Source organism: Capsaspora owczarzaki (genome assembly GCF_000151315.2).
Source record: "Capsaspora owczarzaki ATCC 30864 unplaced genomic scaffold supercont2.12, whole genome shotgun sequence".
Taxonomy (NCBI): Eukaryota; class Filasterea; order Ministeriida; family Capsasporidae; genus Capsaspora; species Capsaspora owczarzaki.
In genome coordinates, this window is record NW_011887303.1 from 556,719 (window position 1) to 576,171 (window position 19,453).

The 19,453-nt window shown below is 53.0% G+C and overlaps 7 protein-coding genes across 7 annotated transcripts; 2 read left to right on the plus strand and 5 right to left on the minus strand.

Annotated features, from left to right (window-relative positions):
- Window positions 1-888: 888 nt before the first annotated feature.
- Window positions 889-2,031, minus strand: CAOG_09004 (hypothetical protein; the record flags this gene model as incomplete). Its single annotated transcript, XM_011272389.1, has 1 exon — window positions 889-2,031. The coding sequence occupies one exon, from the start codon at window positions 2,029-2,031 to the stop codon at window positions 889-891; it is 1,143 nt and encodes a 380-aa protein (XP_011270691.1).
- A 2,097-nt stretch (window positions 2,032-4,128) lies between these two features.
- Window positions 4,129-5,541, minus strand: CAOG_06759 (hypothetical protein; the record flags this gene model as incomplete). The annotated part of the gene is made up of 6 exons (XM_004344330.1): window positions 4,129-4,678; window positions 4,778-4,849; window positions 4,942-5,025; window positions 5,109-5,192; window positions 5,282-5,365; window positions 5,510-5,541. 6 exons carry the CDS (start codon window positions 5,539-5,541, stop codon window positions 4,129-4,131), a joined length of 906 nt encoding a protein of 301 aa, XP_004344380.1.
- An 832-nt stretch (window positions 5,542-6,373) lies between these two features.
- CAOG_06760 (hypothetical protein) lies at window positions 6,374-7,767 on the minus strand (the record flags this gene model as incomplete). The annotated part of the gene is made up of 9 exons (XM_004344331.1): window positions 6,374-6,458; window positions 6,534-6,617; window positions 6,699-6,782; window positions 6,866-6,949; window positions 7,029-7,112; window positions 7,189-7,272; window positions 7,343-7,426; window positions 7,509-7,592; window positions 7,673-7,767. 9 exons carry the CDS (start codon window positions 7,765-7,767, stop codon window positions 6,374-6,376), a joined length of 768 nt encoding a protein of 255 aa, XP_004344381.1.
- A 597-nt stretch (window positions 7,768-8,364) lies between these two features.
- CAOG_06761 (hypothetical protein) lies at window positions 8,365-9,816 on the minus strand. The gene is made up of 4 exons (XM_004344332.2): window positions 9,619-9,816; window positions 9,367-9,486; window positions 8,830-9,163; window positions 8,365-8,676 (listed from the first exon to the last, which is right to left on the minus strand). Exons 1-4 carry the CDS (start codon window positions 9,761-9,763, stop codon window positions 8,445-8,447), a joined length of 831 nt encoding a protein of 276 aa, XP_004344382.1. The 5' UTR covers window positions 9,764-9,816; the 3' UTR covers window positions 8,365-8,444.
- Window positions 9,817-9,959: 143 nt separating this feature from the next.
- On the plus strand, window positions 9,960-12,034 carry CAOG_06762 (syntaxin-3). Its single transcript, XM_004344333.2, has 7 exons — window positions 9,960-10,116; window positions 10,411-10,798; window positions 10,916-10,990; window positions 11,071-11,135; window positions 11,266-11,374; window positions 11,464-11,792; window positions 11,889-12,034. The coding sequence occupies exons 1-7, from the start codon at window positions 10,078-10,080 to the stop codon at window positions 11,964-11,966; spliced, it is 1,083 nt and encodes a 360-aa protein (XP_004344383.2). The 5' UTR covers window positions 9,960-10,077; the 3' UTR covers window positions 11,967-12,034.
- On the minus strand, window positions 11,955-13,459 carry CAOG_06763 (hypothetical protein). The gene is made up of 3 exons (XM_004344334.2): window positions 13,178-13,459; window positions 12,569-12,984; window positions 11,955-12,432 (listed from the first exon to the last, which is right to left on the minus strand). The coding sequence occupies exons 1-3, from the start codon at window positions 13,398-13,400 to the stop codon at window positions 12,193-12,195; spliced, it is 879 nt and encodes a 292-aa protein (XP_004344384.1). The 5' UTR covers window positions 13,401-13,459; the 3' UTR covers window positions 11,955-12,192.
- A 181-nt stretch (window positions 13,460-13,640) lies between these two features.
- CAOG_06764 (hypothetical protein) lies at window positions 13,641-19,437 on the plus strand (the record flags this gene model as incomplete). The annotated part of the gene is made up of 9 exons (XM_004344335.2): window positions 13,641-13,653; window positions 14,124-14,736; window positions 14,859-17,343; window positions 17,473-17,818; window positions 17,942-18,096; window positions 18,205-18,453; window positions 18,566-18,720; window positions 18,828-18,949; window positions 19,036-19,437. 9 exons carry the CDS (start codon window positions 13,641-13,643, stop codon window positions 19,371-19,373), a joined length of 4,476 nt encoding a protein of 1,491 aa, XP_004344385.2. The 3' UTR covers window positions 19,374-19,437.
- Window positions 19,438-19,453: the final 16 nt, after the last annotated feature.

Sequence of the window (19,453 nt, forward strand, 5' to 3'; positions counted from 1 at the left end):
TTGCTGGGCACAGATGTCGTCTCCTCGCGCCCGCCTGCCGCCTGTGCACTGCTGGCCGGTGTGCGCGTGGCCTCGCCAGACTCAGAATTTGACGGCGATTCTGGGGTGTGCCGCGCGACGGGCCTGGGTGCGACTGAGGGGGTGGGAGCAGCGGTGGCGCAGGCGTTGGGTTTTCGCTGACTGTGTTGCTTGCGCTGTTTCTGACCTCGTCAGAGTCGCTGCCTCCTGGGGTAGTTTTCGATGCTGGTTCTGATGGTGCTGCCTGCGCAGGGCGAGGCACTGTCGGGGCGGCCGCAGGAGCCGCGTCGGTGTCAAAGCGCTTTGCCGTTCGCTCGTCGTTGGTGCGCCCGCCACGCGCAGTTCGTGTTGTCTGGTTCTGTCGCAGCCGCGGCGCTGCCACACGCTGGGCTGTGAGTGTCGGTGTCAATAACGCGCTGTGGGGAGGCGTAGGGAGGAGGCCAGGGCGACAGCCGGCCGTCGAGGGTGTCGAAGCAGAGGACTGACTGCTTTGCACAGGGATGTGCATTGTTCGTTGTTTGAAGTCGATTTGAGGGTTGTTCTTTTCCAGCCAGTCCGCCCCAAGGATGAGAGGTACGACTGGCGTCGATGTGATCAGAGGCTGGATCACCTCACGGTGCTTGCCGAGCGAAAGGCCGACTCTGCATTGCTCGCTGATTTTCAATGGTTGCCCATTGACTGATTGGACTGTGATTGGTGTGGCCATACGTGAACGTTTGACAGACAATTTATTTGCGAACTCGTCATCCATCAACGTTACAGTAGCGCCACTGTCAACCAGAACGGGCGTGCTCACAGGCTGGGACTCGGGACGGTCCAGGTTGCAAACACGAGCTGGAAAAACAAAGGCGCCGTTTTCTTGCCCACTCGTCAGATGGCCCTGGCGGTGGGCTGGGCTTTTCCCTGCTGGGATTGGCCCTGCTGGCCTTGCTGCTGCGGCTCGTCGTCGTCGTCGTCGTTGTCGTCGGCAGCCCAGTGCGCGAACAGGGCGGCAGCGAGCTGCTTCTTGGAGAAGCGCGTGAGGCACCTGCTGGCAATGTGACCCGGCTCCCTGCACTTGTAGCAGAGGCCTTTCGCCAAGCATTCCGCGCGCTCCTTGTCAGTGATTGGCGAAGAGGACGAGCGCTGCGACGGGCCCGGCTTGTTGTTGTGCGCTGCCCTGTTGCCGTTGCCGTTGCGATTGCCGTTACCGTTGCCGTTGCCGCGAGCCGAATTGTTGTAAGTCGCATAGTTGCCACCATTGCGACCGGCGTTGTTGCTGTTGTTGCTGTTGTTGCTGTTGCTGTTGTTGTGACCGCGGTTGTCGCTGTTGTCAAGGGGGGTGTTGTCGCTCACCCTGTTGCCGTTGTTTCTGCGCTTCGGCTCGAATTGCATCGAATACAGGATCGAGGCCTTGATGTTCGCCAACGTCTCATCCAAGGACCAGTTGAGGGCATGGGTGGCGTACACGACGGGCGGCAGAGCTGCGAGCAAGTCCTGCTTGATGCCGTCCTCGGTGATGTTGATGCCGCGAATGCGCCTCAGCCTCTCAACCGTCTCGACCACCTCCTTCACGCTGCGTGCCGTGTAGCGCAGGTCGGCCAGTAGCTGGCGCGCACGCGCTCCAGTCGTTTCGTCGCTGAACTTTCTCTTGAGCGCGGCCAGCAGCTCGTCCGAAGTGCTACCCGGTTTGTCGTCCAGCTCGTCCATGATGAACTCCAGTGCCGAGTCCGACAAGCAGGTAATGAGGACGGTAACCTTGTCCTTTTCAGTCAGTGAGACCATCTTGCAACGATTCGAAAAATTTCTCACAAAACGATCCAGGTTGTCGGCATTGCCATCGAACTTTGACACGCCGAAGAACTTGCACAGGTCGTTAAAACTCATGGAGGCCGTGACGCTGGTGTCTATCTCAGCCAGGATCTCGGCATTGTTTTGCTCGATACCCTGTGCCATTTGCTCGGGACTGAGCATAGACGTGTTGCTATCGGTGTCCGTGTCGCCACTGGCGTTCGAGGGGCCAGCGTCGCTCATGGTGAGATCTTGAAGATTGAGAAAAAAGTGCGAGAAAAGTGAAAACCGCAAAGAACTGAAAAAGGAAAACACGTGAAGATGTGGGGAAAAGATAACAAAGAAAGACGGCCACAGCAGTGCCGAGTGCGATTGCAGTGCTGGGGTCGAAAAGGGGTCTTGATCACTGCGGTGTCTCGAACACAGCAGTCGTGGTGGGGAATGTGGAAGAACGAAGCAAAGTGAAAACAAAAATGCAAGGAATGAGGGGAGAAAGAGAAGGAAGCGAAGAAAAATGAAATGAAATGAGAAAAAAAAATGAAAGAAACGTGGCAGAACAGAAAGAGAGAGAAAACGAGTCGTGATCACTGCGGCGTCTTGAGATGCAGCAGTCGTGGCAGTCGGGGAGAAGAGTCTGTCGATGAACACTGGGTGACAAAATGTTGATTCGTCAAATTGTCAGAGTCAGTGCAAAGGTACGTCGATTGTCAGGCAATGTTCATGAATAAAGGTATATTGACGAATGAACCATTCCCCGTATGGGAGACATGACAAACAATACAAGGTAATGCATGCAAGTAAGTAGGCATGCCAGTGGGGCATGACACGTAGGAGGAATCGGAGCGGAAGGGAGTTGGATGGGTGGCTGAGATGAGGAAATTGCCGGAGTGGCGGGAACTGCCGGAGAGGCAGACGATGACGATTGGCTGGGAAGTTGAGAGGGAATTGCCGGAGGGGCGGAAGACGAGGATTGATTGGTAGCTGCTGGAGGAGCAGTGGAGGTTGCCGAAGGGGCAGGAGGAGTTGCCGAAGGGGCAGGAGTTGGCGTAGACGCAGCGGCGGCAGCGCGCGTTTGGACACCGGGAACAGACGAAGTACTCATAGCGAAGGCCAAGAGAAGGAGAAGTGAGATAGCAAGAGGGAGTCTAAACTCGTGCTAGGGGCAAGAAGAGCAAAGGGGGACAAGAGGAAGAAGGCAGGAGAGAAGAAAGACTTGAGAAATGAAGACTTGGAAAATGAAGACTTGAGAAAAGAGAAAGATGAAGAAATGAAGACTGATTGATAATCAGAAAAAGGGTTTTGCTTAAATAGGAAACCAGAAGGGAATTACGCAATTAGCCGAAACGGAGATGATGCAATATTGCGCAATCGGGAATTCCCCAGGTGAAATTTTTCCCCGGCGAATTTTTTTTTTTTTTTTAGTTTGTCTTCCCTTGTGATGGATGGATGCCGCAGGATGCGATAGAAGCAGGAATGGTAGAAGTACCAACACAGACAGAGTGTGCGTGTGAGAGGGAGAGGGAGAGTCACAGGACTACCCCTTCGAGAGTCGAAGTTGTGGTAGTGCGAAAATGACGCAAGAAAACGCACGGATTGCGCAATCGAATGAGGGAGTTCCCCAGCCGTATGTACGCACAAGAAATACCCCAGGAAGTCGACAGATATCGACAGAGAACACCAGACACCGGGGAGATACGGTGTTGATGAAGGAGAGGGAGAAAGAAGCGAGGAGAAAATTCGAGAAGCGAAGAGAAAATTCGCGAAGCTTGGAAAAGCGAGTGGAAAACGCGAACGGGGATGACGTAAGCGCGGACAAGAACTTCTTTCACAGAACCAACAGGTGAGTAAGGGGCTGAGTCGTCAAACTGTTAGGATCCCGGACTGGACAGGGAAGGGTACTCAAGTGTTGGCGCAAGGCAGGACAAGGAATTGGGGATTTTGGGGATTTAATAAAGACAAGACAAGAAAGGATCCAAATCGAATCAGGTTGATCAAATTTTGACGACTGACAGACAAACATATTTGTCATCATCAACTCAGAAAATCAGACAAGACAAATCAGAGCAAGATAGAAGAAAAACAGGAAGAAAGACAAGGGTGAGAAAACATGCAAGAAATCATTCAAAGTGGCAGGTTGCATCCAGAAACCTGACAAGTGTCAGGACCCGCAGGCTCTGCGGTCCCGACTGGGTCGTTCTTTGCTAAGAAGACTCGGCGTTGATGTCTTTGTATTGTTTGTTTGCATGCATTTGGAATTGCAGTTCAGTCTGCAAAGTGAAATACAGCACACTTTTCTACAACAGCATTGCCTGGCTAACCCTACCAAGGTCTCATATGATGTTAAACATATCCGACATAAAGATACTCAAGTACGTCATCGCTGGGACGCTCGCTGGGTTGAACTTGAACCTCCCAGCCCTCGCGCATTTGTCGGATGACATGATGCCTCGCTGGCCAGATTGTCGCAAGTCGAATGGTCGAGTCGACGAAAGTCGGCTTCGCAGCACATTCGTATCGAACAACACCTTGCTCATCTCGAACAGTCAAGTAAAACACGCAGTTCTGTTTCGACTTGCCTTTTGTGCTCTTGTCCCGAAGCACCCGAATTCCTTTCATGCGGATCGAATTCCCATTGATGCTTTGAGGCACTGTCACTTTCAGAACACCATCGGCGGTCCCGCCAATCAAATTCACTCGCTCCACGCCTTGCCAATAAAATGCCTCGTCCATGATGAGATCAGCAATCTCAGCTGGTAGTGCAGGTAGAGATGCGGACTGATTCTCCAGCTCCAACCCGCTGGTCAGCATTCGGAACACGATCTGCAGGTCTTCAGCAGTTGCCAATCGTGGACGTAAGGCAAACGCAAGTGGGTTTATCTGGTAGTTGAGTCTATGCGACGAACAAGCAGCAGGATGCATCAGCAGTCAGCGAAGCCGCTCCACTGCTTGGAGAAGCATTGAATGAGCATCAAGGGCTCGAAACACATACTTCAGTTCAGTCAAAGGGCGTGCGTCCTGAATTGCCTGAGCCGCAACCTTGCCAATGCAATTAAAAGCTAGACTGTTTCTCGACAAGTAAGCAACGAGACAAGAGGCAAGTTCTGATCGATTCTGACTTAAAGTTCAATACGAGCAACGAGCAGAGCAACATACTTGAGCTTCTTCACCGATGTGTTCACCTTGAGAGCTTCAGCAATCGCCTTCGCTCCTTCATCACCAATCTGATTCTCGTACAGACTGTCCATTTTCATAGGTGAGCTCTTTAGTGCCCTCTGTTAAATCACCCAAGCATCTGTCAAAATACATGTAAGATGACTTACTTGAGCTCGGTCAATGACGTGTTCAATTTGAGTGCTTCAGCAATCGCCATCATGCCAAGATTGCCGATCTGATTCTCACCCAGGCTGTCCAAGTCCCATCTCTCATTGAGCACTCTGATTACCCTCTGCTGAATCACCCACTCACATACATCAGTCAAAGTGAGATGCCTTACTCGAGCGCAGGCAACGTCGTGTTCACCTTGAGTGCTTGAGCAATTGCTCGCGCGCCTGCATCGCCAATCTGATTGTCACCAAGACTGTCCTAGACATCAGCAAAGACTCTGAATTCCCTCAGATGTACCACCACGCACATTCATCGGATCAAGCGAGATGACTTACTTGAGCGAGTCTTCTTTTTTGTGGTGATTTTTGGGGTCGTCATAGAATTGGGTGTCAACTACCGCTGCTCCTCAGGACTCGGGTGCAGCGGCATCCCGTCGCCCAATCAGCATGGCGATGTGATGGCCTCGGAAACTGGTTGTCACCATCATTCAAGCCCCGAGCTGGTAACTCGGGCAATACGGGGTACGCGGCTTCTCTCTCTACCATCTCAACCCATCTCGCCGCCACGCGGCACTCTCCATCGTCCTGCCCTCGCGGCAGGCCCCGCCCGTCACCGGGCACGTCCTCCCTGTCTTCCAGACAGACCAAACGTCCTCTGCCTTCATGGCTGAACACAGTGGCTGGCCCCCACGCCCCTGTCTTCGCGTCGGCGAGCTCCAGCTCGTCACGTTGTTCCGATCTCCATTTTCTTTTCTCCTCTCGTGCTGCTTCCTGCCAGGTCCCGAGGCACAGTGGCCCACCTTCAACTCTTCGTTCCCGCTACTGATGCACCAAGGTCTCTCTCACTCCCGAAGAAGTGGTCCACCAGACCTTGGAGATCCGGACCAATGAACGTCTTGCCACGCAACTGGTTGCCCTCGCGTACACCTAGTACCCGCGACTTGTGTGGTGAGCGGTTGGTTTCGATCTGAATTGTCGCTCCTTACGACAGTGTGCTGTCCCACCGCCTGCCAGCCGTCTACTTGTTAGTGAACCGAAATGGCTAGCAACATGTCTTTCGTGGTGTATAGGTGGGGAAAGCCTGATCCATCCACCGTCAGCTAGGCTGATCATCTGTTCGAGTTCCTCTGTGAGCTCTTGAGCACTCCTAAGCATGCCTTTTTTGGTGTGTTATTATGCGACATCCAACTGTCTCATATCCTTCCTACGTTCTTTTTCTTTGTTATTCGTAATAAAGCTTTTAGACGAAAAAAAAAAAAAACTTACTTGAGCCAAGTCAGAGTCGTGTTCACTTTGAGTGCTTCAGCAATAGCTTGCGCTCCAATATCGCCAATCTTTTTGCTCAGACTGGTCGACCCTCCAGCAGTGAGCACTCTCCATGCTCTCTTCGGAATATTCATCAGTAACTCTGAGATTGCTTACTTGAGCACAGTCAGCGTCGTGTTCACTTTGAGTGCTTCAGCAATAGCCTGCGCTCCAGCGTCGCCAATCAGATTCAGCCACAAACTGTCCATTCCTTTCATCAGTGAGCACTCCTGCTGTCATGTATCACCCACTCACATGCATCAGTTAATATGAGATGCTCACTAGAGCCGAGTGACTGTCGTGTTCACTTTGAGTGCTTCAGCAATCGCCTGCGCTCCAGCATCGCCAATCTGATTTTTGTCTAGACTGTTCATGCCTCCATCCGTGAGCACTCTGTATTGTCACTGGATGTCTCACTCACATGCATCAGTTCAAGCGAGATGCCTTACTCAAGCGTGGTCACAGTCGCGTTCACCTTGAGCGCTTCAGCGATCGCCTTTGCTCCAGCTTCACCAATCTGAATGTCCAACAGACTGTCCACTCCCAACTAGTGAGTGCTCTGATTGCCCTCCGATGGATCATCCTCAGTCAAAGTGAAATGAAATGACTCACTACAGCTTGGTCAGCGTCGTGTTTACTTTGAGTGCTTCAGCAATTGCCTGCGCTGCCGCGTCGCCAATCTGATTTTGGCACAGACTGTCCATCCTCTCCGTCAGCGATCCCACCACTGGATTGCTCAATCACATGCATCAGTTCAAGCGAGATGCCTCACTTGAGCCAAGTCAGCGTCGTGTTCGCTCTGAGTGTCTCGGCAATTGCCCGCGCGCCTGCGTCGCCAATCTGATTATCACCAAGACTGTCCTAGACATTCAGCGAAGACTCTAGATTACTGACTTACATGCATCACCAAACGTGATTTTGCCTACCCGAGCGCAGTCACCGACGCGTTCACCTTGAGTGCTTCAGCAATCGCGTTCATTCCACCTTCCCGTATCTGGTTCCTCTGTAAGCTGTCCTTTGTCCGTCAATAATGCATCTCAATGCGACTATTGGATCAGCCACTCACATGCATATTCAAGCGAGATGCTTTACAAGAGCTGAGTCAGCGTCGTGTTCACTTTGAGTGTCTCAGCAATCGTTCGCGCGCCTGCATCGCCAATCTGATTCTTCCCCAGACTGTCCTCGACATCAGCGAAGACTCTGTATTGTCACTGGATTACTCGCTCGCATCCATCAGTTTGAGCGAGATGCCTTACGCAAGCGTGGTCACAGTCGCGTTCACTTTGAGTGCCTCAGCAATCGCCCTCGCGCCAGCATCACCAATCTCTTCCTCTGGCAGGCTGTCCTCCATGCAGTACAGTCAATACACGCGCAGTCACACTGTTGCAATAGCTTCGGCTACTAACCTCAGTTCTCCTCTCGCATTCTTGACTTTATCATACAACTCGCGCTGTCTCCGAGTCATACTCCGATACGACAGCATGTTGGCAAATTAAAAAAAAAAAAAAACCAACGAAAGAAGACTGAAAAACTCAACTGAGCTGGATGGAAAGCTGAAAGAGAAGGCAAAAAGACGAAGCGAACACGTTCGAATGTCGCTTTGAAACTTGAAGAACAAACAGGGGGAAAAAAAAACCAAAGAAGAGCTCCGCATCTAATTTGTCGTTGTCCGATGCTGGGACAGCCCAACCCATATCTGTTAGCTCAGTGCTCAATTTTTATTTCGTATCTACCTTTTCCTCCCTCGCGGGTGTAATACTCGATGCCGGAACATGCTTTTGTCAGAGACAAGTAATCTCCCAGGCTGTTGGCCGCCTTTCAATAATTTCTTGCCCCCCCCCCCAAAGCCCTGTCTCGTTTTCTTCGAGGCTAAGGAAACGCAATCCGACCCCCGAGCGCTCATCGCGGCTTTTTCAACGCGTTGATTGTTGTCGTTTAAAAGTCGTTGGTTTGGTTTGTTGCTGCTGAGAGGTTTTCTTGGAACAATAACGAGGTGTCGCACGGCAACACACAACTATTGAATAGACATCAGGAATGCATCTCGTCATTCAAGCTGAACGAAAATCGCTGCTGCTTCCACTCTCCCGTTTCCGAATCGCGCGTATGTTCATAAAAGACGGAGTGGCCGTTGTGATCAACGACCTGCACGGCAATCGAACGTGTCCCGTATGCAGCTTCTGGAAATTCGACAAACACGGGTGAAAGCTTGCGTTCCCATTCGATTGGCACACCCGTTTTCGGCAATTGGTCATCCGAGCATCTGAAAATGCACAAGGGGTCACACCAGGTCCGTGAAAATGAACGAAAGAAGAAAAGAAGGAGAGTTAGAAAGAAAACACCAGTCCACCAACTACATCCAATTCAACCATAAACATGCACCCATTGCGTTCGCTCACGCATGCAAGCAACGTACTTTTGTTGATCTCTCATGGCACTGGCCAGGTGAGCTGCTACTTGATCGGCGTCGGCATTGGCACGGTTGACGGCAGCATCGATGTTCGCTTTGCCTCGGGTTACTTTTGGCCACGGCTCATCCAGTACTCCGTTGCTGACACCATGCAGCACACAGGGCTGCACACTCTGATAATCCTGGTTGACGCGATTGGACACGTATTGGAAGTTTCCGGATTGGATGTCGCCAACCACCAAGTTGAATCCCGAAAACTCGTGTCGCTCGGATGCCAGCGAGTGTGCAAACTTGTCAGGAGACGCTTGCTGATCTACTAGAAAGTTGGCGCACAGCCCACCTGGCAAGGACAATAATAATAGAACAAAGACCACACATTCATTGATTGAGGAATGGGTGTTTGGCCAAAAAAAAAAAAAAAAACCAAAAAAAAAACAAACAAAATAAATAAAAAAGAGCCCTCTGACACCCAGCCAGCCTGCCCAAAGTGGAAAAAAGGATCACGACATCGTAAAATCAGACGATAATGCAATAATGCGTTACCACGGCCGCGGAGCTCTGGAGGCGGCGATGCTTCGCGGCAATTTGTGAGGAAGGCTACGCGCCCGTCAGTGGTTGTGCCGAGCCACGTTCCGCCCTCGCGCCCTGGCTCTCGATCGATCCCTATCACCCACACATAGACACACACACACACATACATACATACATACACGCAGCGAGTCAGCAAATCCCGACACACTTGGCTCGAGCGATCGATGACAGCGCAGCAACCAAGCCAAATTTCGCATGACGCACCGCCGAGTACATGCGGCGCCTCCTTCCAGAAGTGCGCAGGATCGGTTGGGCGATTGAAGAACTCGTCGCGATTGGCCGCCATCACAAAGCGGAAGCGGCAGCACTGCGGCCCACCAGCGCACGCTTTGAAGAAGACAATGCACATTGCAGTCAAAAAAAAAAAAAAAAAAAAAAAGAAAGAAAAAAAAAAAAAAAAAAAAAGACTGGAGCAAATTTCCTCCGCTCTTCATTGCTCTGAAAGGTAGGAGACAAGAGAGAGAGAGAGAGACAAAGGGGAGGGGACACTACAAAAATTACACATTGAAGAACACGGCTCACCCCGCTGCCCAAAAAGGGGAATGGCTCAGTTCTCTGTCTCACAATTTCGCGCGCTCTCGTTTTTGCCAATTTTTGGAGTGCTATCCACATCGAGCAGCCGCCGAGTTCCAACTGTGCTCAAGCCGTCCTGGAGAAGCGAACATGGCGAAAGATCGATTGGCCGAGTTGCGCGAGTTCGCAGTAAGACCAACGCTCAAGAACAATGCTGTGAACACGTCGGGGCGGTTGCGTTCTTTTTTTTGTTTTTTTTTTTTTTCAACTTGTCGGTTTTGTTGCACGGGGTTGTTGTCAGCTTTGCTTCGAGTTCAGTGTTGAACCTAGCGCAAGCGTTACACTACTTGATGTGCAGTTAGGGTGAATACATGTGTGCCTCTGGCTCGCAGAAGCCGGAACCCCGAGTGGTGAGGGGGGTGTGCTGCGGGCGAACCTGTTGAGGTTGCTCACCTGGCTCCCGTCATTTTGATTTTGGAGCAGAGTCACGCAGAGCAAAGTACCAACACCACTCCTGCCGGGCCAAATGCACCAGCACCGTCGCCGCCACTTGCATCTCAGCAGCCAATCCCAGCGACCGGAGTCACTGCCACGGCGCCAAATCCCAGTCAACCCCCAGCTCCGCCAACTGGTCGCGCCGCTCGTGTGCTAGCGCAAATCAAAAGCAAGCTTCTGCCGCAAAAGCCCGAGGATGCACCTCCTCCTATCTTGATGCAGAATCTACTGACCGACGAGGAGGAGATCATGAATGACTTTATGGCTCGGACCAATCTCGTGCGGGCCAGCATAGCCCGAATCGACGCCGCGGTTGATCGTCTACAGCAAGATCAAGACGCGTCCCTGGCGAGTGTCAATCATGAGATCACCCTGAGTATGACTTTCGCCCCACCGTTGTGTTGGATGTCCTCTCTCTTTCTCAATGCTCGTTTTTCTTTTTGTTTTTCTTTCTGTGCAACGCGCTTGCATTTTGATTTGGCTCGGTCGACAGATCTTCGACAGAGCATCGACCGAACTACTAGCGCCATTCAGCTGCATTCTTCTGACACCAGGACACAGTTGAAAGGTAAAATGGGGAGCGAGGATAAGTTCGTTGGTCCGGTCAACTCCGACGGGCATCGTCTCACCATCCTACGGCTGCAATAGAATTGAGCACTTTCAAGTCCCATCCCAGTCTCAATGAAGCGCGCCGGAAGATTGTGAACAATCAGGTATTGTTCTCAAACAGCTCCGGATGCGCTTTTTTTTTTTGGTTGTTCGGTTGTTCGGTTGTTCGGTTGTTTGGTTGGTTTTTTACTTCTCTCCATTGCAACTCACACATTCACTGCCGGGATGTTTCAGCGCTCGTTGCTGCTGCAAAAGTTCATGGAGAGTCTCACCAGGTTCCAGGAATCGCAAGTGCGACACAAGAAAATGTATCGCGATCGCATCCAGCGACAAATGCTGATTGGTACACGTTGCACCTCTCTCGCTTTGAGAATTGTTCCTCCGTTGCCCAATTGGTCATGCCACTCACCATCTCGTTTGTATGACACTCAGTCAAACCTGATGCATCTCCCGAAGAAGTGGATGCCGTTGCGAACGATTTGAACGAACCGCCTGCGCTCTTCCAGCAACAGCTCACCGACGAGTTCAAAGACACGCGGGAGGCGCTTGTTGACATTCAAGACCGCCATCGCGAAATCGAGCGTCTGGAGCGCAGTATGCTGGAACTCACGGGGCTTTTTGCCGATCTTGCAGTTCTGGTGGAAGAGCAAGGGCAGGCGTTGGACTCGATCGAACTCAACATGGCACAAACCGAAGCGGCCGTGTCTCAAGCAACAACCGAGCTTCGAACGGCTCGGCGCATCCAACGCAAAATTCGCACCGTAAGTTCCGAGAAAGAGAGCGAAACAGGCTCCAATTGATTGCCTCGCTTGCTGACGCTCCAACTTGGCTTCTTCCCTCACGCGCAACACACACAGAAACAAATCATCATTGGAATCATCATCCTGTGCATCATTGCCGCGATTGTGATTCCCATCGTGTTGACAGCGACTTGAGTTTGCTCAAAAGCACCGAATCAACAATAAATAAACACTGAGTGGTTCATCCTTCTCATTTGACAATGAATACGACGCTGTCCTCTGCGAAGAAAGAATGTCGTCAAGAACTGTCAATCGATATCACCGAAGATACAACAACCACAACCGCAATCAACAAGCAGAGACGCAGCAACTAACACCCGCGATGTAACCGGCAAAAGCCAATCACAAAGCTGGGAAAGGTTTACGAAGCAGCTCGCATCTTGATAATCTTGTCGAGAAGCCCATTTACTTGGTTGTGGAGCACGGGTTGGCCACGCTTGGTGCGTTGTTTCATGAGCGACGTCGTTTCCCGTCGCTTGTGGCGCTGCTCTTTTATCCGTTGCTCCCGCTCTGCGCGCTCGCGCTGCCTTTCTGCGAATGCCGCCTCGCGTTCTAACTTGTCCTGCTCAAACTGTGCTCGTTCCTTGGCAAACCCGACCGGCTGCGAGGAGCAACAACGGCAGCATCAACAAAAAAAACAAAACAAAACGTTCGGAAGCGTGAGCGTGAATGGCTTCTGCAAGTGCATCATCAACCGAAAAATAAAAATACGCGCAAACAGACAGACACAACCATACCACAGCTGCCCTGTCCGAGTGCCTCTGATGCTTGCCGCCAATGGTTGTTCGCGTATCATCGTCATCTTCGTTGTCATCATCTCGATCGTCGTCGACTTCTTGATTGTCGTTCTTCAAGGACCGTGATCCACGAGCACTGCCATCTAGATCTTCGTCCTCATCATCGTCGTCATTGAGGTCGCCGCCATGCACCGCTGCCAGTGCTGCACGCGCGCGTTCTCGCTCAGCGTTGACCACAGCCTGCGCATCGCGCTCTGCGTATTTGTCCTGCCGCTGCTTGCGGTCGAGCTCGACGTCCTTCTCTGCCTCTCGCTCCTCACCACGCAGCGTCTGCGTTGTTGGGCGACCTTCCTTGCGCAACAGCTTCTTGTACGCAGTGACGGTGCGTTGCTCCATTGCCGAACGTCTTGCCGCGGCTGCACACACACACACACAACAGACATACACACACACTCGTGAGACACACACACACACACAATCAGAGCGACCGACACATCACTTTCAAGCAGTCCCAAGCAGTCCCAAGCAGCAAAGGGGCAGTCCACGGTCCACATGGAGATGCGAACGCAGTCCCGACTCTCATCTCTCATCGAGCCTCGTGCTGCTTACTCGCTGTCACAAACTGCTGCTGCGACTTGCCAACACCAGCGCCGCCACGACTGCCGCCACGTCCGAACATTGGCTGGGGACGACCGCCGCCTCCGCCGCGAGAAGCACCGCCGCGAAAGCCACCGCCACCACGCCCGGCACCACGACTGCCGCCTCGACCACCGCCTCGACTAAAGCTGCCGCCTCGTCCACGACCACCACCACGTCCGTCTGGTCGGCCCATGTTGGGTTAGTATTAAAAACAAAAAAAAAAAAAAAAAAACCCCGCAAGTCAAGAACGATGAAAAGGACGACTGAAGATTGTTGGACGGCTGATTGTGTGCGCTTCGCTTGGATTCTCTGATTCATTGAGCGCATGATTCAAAATGCGGTGAATAGTTGGAATTGCATGTGCAGAGACTTCCTATTCAGCAGGAGACGATCACGGGGAAGCGAGGAGAGGGCAAGGGGCCGAAGGCTGAGAATGGCCAATCTCAGTTGGAGATTTGTGTAGTTTTGAGCTCTACCATGTATGGATCTGCCGTAAGAGCACGACTAGACCCTGCGTTATGGCTGTTTCGAGACCAGCATCGGACTGCAGGCTGCACGGTTTCGGCTCACTCGTCGTGACTCTCGTTTCATTGCCTTTTGGATTATCTTTCTCTTCCTCTTTTTCTTTTTGACTCTTCGAACTCGGAAAGCAATCCTGGTTTTTGTTTGTCTTTTTGTTTGTCTTTTTGTTTGTCTTTTTGTTTGTTTGTTTCTCGTCCTTGAAAATTCTCGTCAAATTGGAGATCTTGAAATTTCCAATCTTTTTTTTTTTTTTTTTTTTTTTTTTTTTTTTCTTCCATTACGCTTTCGATCTCTTCTTCTTCTTCTTCTTCTTCTTCTTCTTCTTCTTCCTCTTCTTCTTCTTCTTCTTCTTCTTCTTCTTCTTCTTCTTCTTCTTCTACGATGAGAGGCGCAGGTCCAACCTCGGTCGCTGCCGTGGCCGCCTCGTCACAAGCTCAAGCTCAAGCTGCATCGTCGCCGCCCCGCCAACCAGCTCCTGCTGCTGCTGCTGCCACTGCGCCAACGACCCCAGCCACAACTGCTCCTAGCACTGCTGGCGCCACTACTACTACTGCTGCTGCTGCGCCGGCCGCGTCCGTCACGCTGTCCGTGTCGATCGCTGCGACGGCGGCTGCGGCGGCTGCGTTGCCGAGCCCGCTCGAGTCCCTGCTGCCGCCCGAGATTGTCGCCCGCCCGGTGCCGCTGGTCGCGCTGGTCGGCGTGGAGGCAGTCGAAGGCCCCTTCCCGCGCGTGTCGCTGCAGGAAGCCATCCACTCGGAGCGGCTGGTCGAGCAAATCCCAGTCACCTACCGCCCAGTGTCCAAGGACGTCCTGCTCCTTCTGCCGCAGCGCAAGGAGCGCAGGGATGTCGAGTCGTACTCGCCGCCGGGCATTCTCAAGGGCAGCTGGATCCACAAGCACCGCCAGGTTATTCCGGCCGTCGCGGCTTACTTTGTCGAGCTCGAGTGGGACGATCCGCAGTGGGCCGCCTGCGAGCAAGAATGCGCCGCCGTCTTTGACAAGCTTCGGTATGCCAACTTGGTGCTGAGATTTGGTTTGTCGGGGAGAAAGAGAGGTCGATATTCAACTTCCCCATTTGACCTGATGTTTCGTTTCCTTTTTTTTTTTTCTGGTTCCCCTTTTTCCGCAGACAAAGCACCGCTGGTCGAGCTACACGACACGTCCTCGTCCTCGTACAGCGAAAGCACGATCGACCCATGCCACCTCTGTTCGTGGACGAGCGCAGCAACAGCATGCGTCGCGCTTGCCAGATTCCGCTCGTGCTCTCCCTCTCGTTCGCCAAGCCTGACTTGCCCGCCATCAAGCAAAACGTCGCCAAGCTCGAGAAGGCCCTGATTGACATGGCGTATGCTTACTACCGCGACGAAGCCAAACGCCTCAAGCAGCGCAAGGAGCGGCTCAACAAGTCCTTGCAGCAAGGCATGCTTGCGCGTCTCTTTTTCAAGCTGGCCTACTTTGCAGAAATGCGCTCGGATGGCAAGGCTGCAATCAAGTACTATGGCTCCTCGTATGCCTACCTCAAGGAACTCGCAGAGCGAGACAAGAATGGCATGGCAGCAGCCATGCGCGCTTCGATTGTTGGCACAGACGCTTTGCCGGCAGGACGCGTCAGTCTGGATCTCTCTGGCTCCACCATCAGTACGGGCAGCGCTGGGGGAAGCAACAATAACAGCACTAGCTTTAGTCAGCCGCCAGCGGCAGGACCAGCAGCACCCGGCATTCCTCATCCGCTGCATCCGCTGGCCGGCTCGCCGCTCGCGCAGCGCTTGGACAATCCCTCGCCGGCGACTCCGCCTGTTGGTTTCAACTCTAGCGTTGGAGCCGTCGTGCCAGGTCTGTCTACCGTGCCAAGTGTGACGGCTCAAGCTCAGCAGCACCAACCTAACGCGGCCCCTTTCATGTACAATGTATCGGCTGGATCAGCCGGTGGTCCCATTCTGATCAACACGGGTCTCGCTCCGCCAAGTGCGTCCAGCAACCTGGGTATTGCACCGATCGCTTCCCTAACGACCAACCCGGCTTTGTTGAATCCAAACTTTGGCCGCTTCCCGTTGGCAGAGGTCAAGGCTGTGGCCGGCTTGATCAACTACAAGTTGTGCAGGCTGCATTTCATGTTTAACTTTGCTGATGCGCTGGACCAGTTCCGCAAGCATGTTGCAAACTATCGCGGCATTGTCGGGCGTCCCGAACTCGCGTTTGAGCACAGTGCATGGCTGGGTCGTCAGTACCGTGTGTTTGCCGAGCTGTTTGAGAACGCCTTGGCCTACAACTTGGTCCCGACAACCCAATCGCAGCACCCTGGTTTCTACTACCGCCAGGCGGCAGTCCACGCCATGGACGAGAAGGCACACGCCGCTGTGCAATGCGCTTCGGTCAAGCCGCTCTTTGATCAGCTTCGCGCATCTGCCCCTGCTGCTTCCTCGACCGCCTCGTCCGCTGATCCGCGAGGACGCGCTGGCTCCTTGGTGAATGCCCTTCCTTCGCGAGAAGAGTTTTCCATCGTCGAATATTATGGCCACCTGCCCAAGGTGACGAACACGAGCACTTTGTGCAAGACCGAAGAGGACTCGACCGTTCTCAAGGCCATTCTGGCCTCGAGCGACGAAGACCGCCGCAAGCTGGCCGAGCTGCTTGTGGATCACTCTGGCCTCATCATCACCCTGCTGTCGATGGCTCGTGAGCATTTCAAAAAGATGCGCTCGGCTCGCATGACCCTCCATATGGCCGTGCACATTGCCCAAGAGTACTGCCAAGCTGGAGAACACGAGCGTGCTCTCAAGTTGTTTGAGCGAATCGCTGTAGATTACCGCAAGGAGCGGTGGTGGCCAGTTCTCGAGTCGGTGCTCACAGCGTCCCTTGCGTGCGCCTATCTCATTGGCAGCGTGCAAGATTTTGTCGTTCTCTCGCTCGAGCTGATTGCCAGTCTGACAAAACATGCGCCGCAGCGCTCGATTCGTGCTCAGGAGAGTCTCATGCGCGTGCTGTCCAACCAGGTGCCATTCCCGCCAGAGCCTTCCGAGCTGGTGCTCATGCCTCTCGCCCTGAACGACACGCCTCCGAGCCTGCCTGCTGCTGCGGGCTCTGTCCAACCTCCGTTCCGAGGCTCCTTGGCATCGCCGCAAGCTCTCGCAGCTGCCGGAGAGAAGTGGACTGCGCTGCTCAACAAGCCAGAGCACGTTGACATGGGTCTTGCAGGCGTGATTCCATTTATCGAGTGCAAGGTGATTTTTGCCGCGCCGACCAGCCCCAGCGACGCGCCCGTAGTCATGCACCTGGCCGTCGTTTCTCGATGCCCACTGGCTGTCGAAGGCTCTCGCCTCAATCTCAAGTTCAATGTTCCAGGCTACGCCGTCTCCATTGTGAACGAGACAGATCGCGCTCAAGCCAGTGCCGTTCGCGATGCAGCTCGAACCAAGTCCCGCAGCGCCTCGATTGCTAGTGAAGGCGCGCGTCGCCGGCACGAAACGCAAGTGTTTGATCTTGCGGTGCCGTTCGTCGATCAGGACACTTCCATTCCCACCACCATTGCTGCCGACTTGACCTTCAGTCCCGATCAACCCAAGCTTTTCCGCTTGCAATTCCTTCCCCTCGACAACTCCGACCGTACTCTTGAGGTATGTCGCATTCATGTTCTGAGTTTTTTTTTTGTTTGTTTTTGGGTTTTTGTGCTGTAGCTTGGGCGATGCCACCGCTCATTTTGATGGTTTTTTTCATATTTTTTGGACGCGCTTCTTCTCATCTAGTGCATCGAGGCCAGCATTGTGATTGGCTCGGCCCAACGGAGTGTGACCCTGCGCTTCAACATCCTCGAGCGCATCCAGCGCGCTCTTCAGGCCGCACCAACGCACTGGACCACGGCCGAGTTGGAACGTACTCCCTGGCCCGAGCTTGTAGAGCGGCCATCCACGAAAATCGCAACGCGCGAGTCGCAGATGGACATATCCATCACGCATACGCCTCCGGCGTTGGTCAACGAATTCTACCCAGTCAAGCTTGTGTTTACCAGTCGCGAAAAGCTCCCAATTTACAACGTGTCGGTCCATCTTGAATTTTTGCAACATCGCGATGCAACGCAAGGCTGGACATCAGGTATGCAGCTGATGCGATTTGGGGTTGGATACAGATTTCGGGTTGCCCTTTCTCACTTATCTCTTCGCCCCTTTGCTTTGTCATGCTTTTCTTTTTTTGGCACACCGTGCATGCCCAACACAGATGGCTCCATTTGCTTGACCCCAGAGCTTGCCAAAGGCGAGTCGTACCGCACTCGGACTATTGCCCTGGAAAAGATGGAGCCTGAGGCTAGTCAAGAACAGCTAGTGTACTTGTTCAGTCCGAAGGATATTGGCGAGCAAATCCTGACTGTGAAGGTGCGTTCAGTTGAAGTAGAGTTGCGCCCTGTCCTTTTTTTTTTTCTTTTCTTCTTCGCCTTTTCCCAAATGCTTTGGCTGATTTTCGTTTTGGTGCCCGGAACGCAGATGAGCTACAGCGTGGACGCTGTTGCAGATGGCAAGCGCATGTTTGCATGCACTTGCCAGAAGGAGCACTTGCTGCGAGTTCCGTTTGTGCTCCCTTTCACGCTGCTCGTCAAGCTCGCCACCGCCAAGTTTGAGCCGATTGACGTCAAGCTTGACTCGGTGTCTCCCCGCGACGCACTCTTGCTCACGACCGAAACCCAGTCCGTGACACCTTGGCCCATCTCGATTGTCAAGACCGAGCTCATTGTGGTATGTTGAGGGGTCGATGCAAACAAGCAGATGGTTTTTTTTTTGCGGGAGTCGACCGTGCAAGAAAATGCCGAGCATTCATGCCCTCTTCATCTCTTTGCCGATTTGACAGGATACAAAGGCGTTGCGTTTGGAGGGCGCGCTTCCTCGCAACGAGCCCACTTCCCTCAATCAAGGCGACACAATGTCCGAATCCTTTGCCCTTCGAGTCGGCAATCCCAGCGTTGCGTCTATTTCTTTGGGCTACTACAAGATTCATTGGCTCCGGTGAGTGTCGTTGCGTTTGTTGCTTCTGGTTGTCTTCCCCCCACAACCAAGTGGCTTTGACGGTCTTGGACCTTGCTATTCACTGTCGTCATCCCAATTTTCTCTAGACGTGATCGGAATCCAATGCTTGCCGATCAAGGCGGAGTGCAATCAGACCCATCACCTTCGGTCACTGCTATTGCTCTGCCTCCGGTCAATGTTGCCTACAAGGCCATCTCGATTGTTCCTCGTGAGTAGCAGCCTTGTTTGCATTCCTCGCCGACGTTCAACGCACTCACATGTTTCTTGTCGTCTTGTCCAAATCCCGGGGTACAGAAATTCCCGCAAGCGGCCACCTTAACTCGCCTCTCGAGGTCTCATATGCTATTGTCAATCACACTCCCCTCACCCAAGAAATTGAGCTGGTGATGGAGTCGAATGAGTCCTTCATGTTCTCTGGCCTGAAGGCAACGCACTTCCGCGTTCTGCCGTCTGCATCCACTTCGGTGACGTACAACTTGTACCCTTTGCAGCCTGGCCGGCTCCCATTGCCTCATCTTTCCGTCAAGTCTGTCCGTCAAGACGCCGAGTTGACCTTCCGAGCCATGCCTGAGCATGTGTTCATCTTGCCTCCTCGTCCTACCAATGCTCCAGCAGCGGATTTGGCGCGATGAGATGCATTTCATGGAGATGAATGGATTTGAATAGAATTGTTTAAAACTGTTGATTCCTCTGGCATTTCGGGTGTCATTGA

Coding starts and splice junctions, on each gene's coding strand:
- CAOG_06761 (XM_004344332.2), bottom strand. CDS start 9,763: ATGTGCATTGTCTTCTTCAAAGCGTGCGCTGGTGGGCCGCAGTGCTGC. Junction 9,487..9,618: donor GGCGCCGCATGTACTCGGCG/GTGCGTCATGCG, acceptor TGTGGGTGATAG/GGATCGATCGAGAGCCAGGG. Junction 9,164..9,366: donor TCCAGAGCTCCGCGGCCGTG/GTAACGCATTAT, acceptor TGTCCTTGCCAG/GTGGGCTGTGCGCCAACTTT.
- CAOG_06763 (XM_004344334.2), bottom strand. CDS start 13,400: ATGGGCCGACCAGACGGACGTGGTGGTGGTCGTGGACGAGGCGGCAGC. Junction 12,985..13,177: donor GCAGCAGTTTGTGACAGCGA/GTAAGCAGCACG, acceptor GTGTGTGTGCAG/CCGCGGCAAGACGTTCGGCA. Junction 12,433..12,568: donor ACTCGGACAGGGCAGCTGTG/GTATGGTTGTGT, acceptor TGCTCCTCGCAG/CCGGTCGGGTTTGCCAAGGA.
- CAOG_06762 (XM_004344333.2), top strand. CDS start 10,078: ATGGCGAAAGATCGATTGGCCGAGTTGCGCGAGTTCGCA. Junction 11,136..11,265: donor GGAAGATTGTGAACAATCAG/GTATTGTTCTCA, acceptor GGGATGTTTCAG/CGCTCGTTGCTGCTGCAAAA. Junction 11,375..11,463: donor CCAGCGACAAATGCTGATTG/GTACACGTTGCA, acceptor TATGACACTCAG/TCAAACCTGATGCATCTCCC.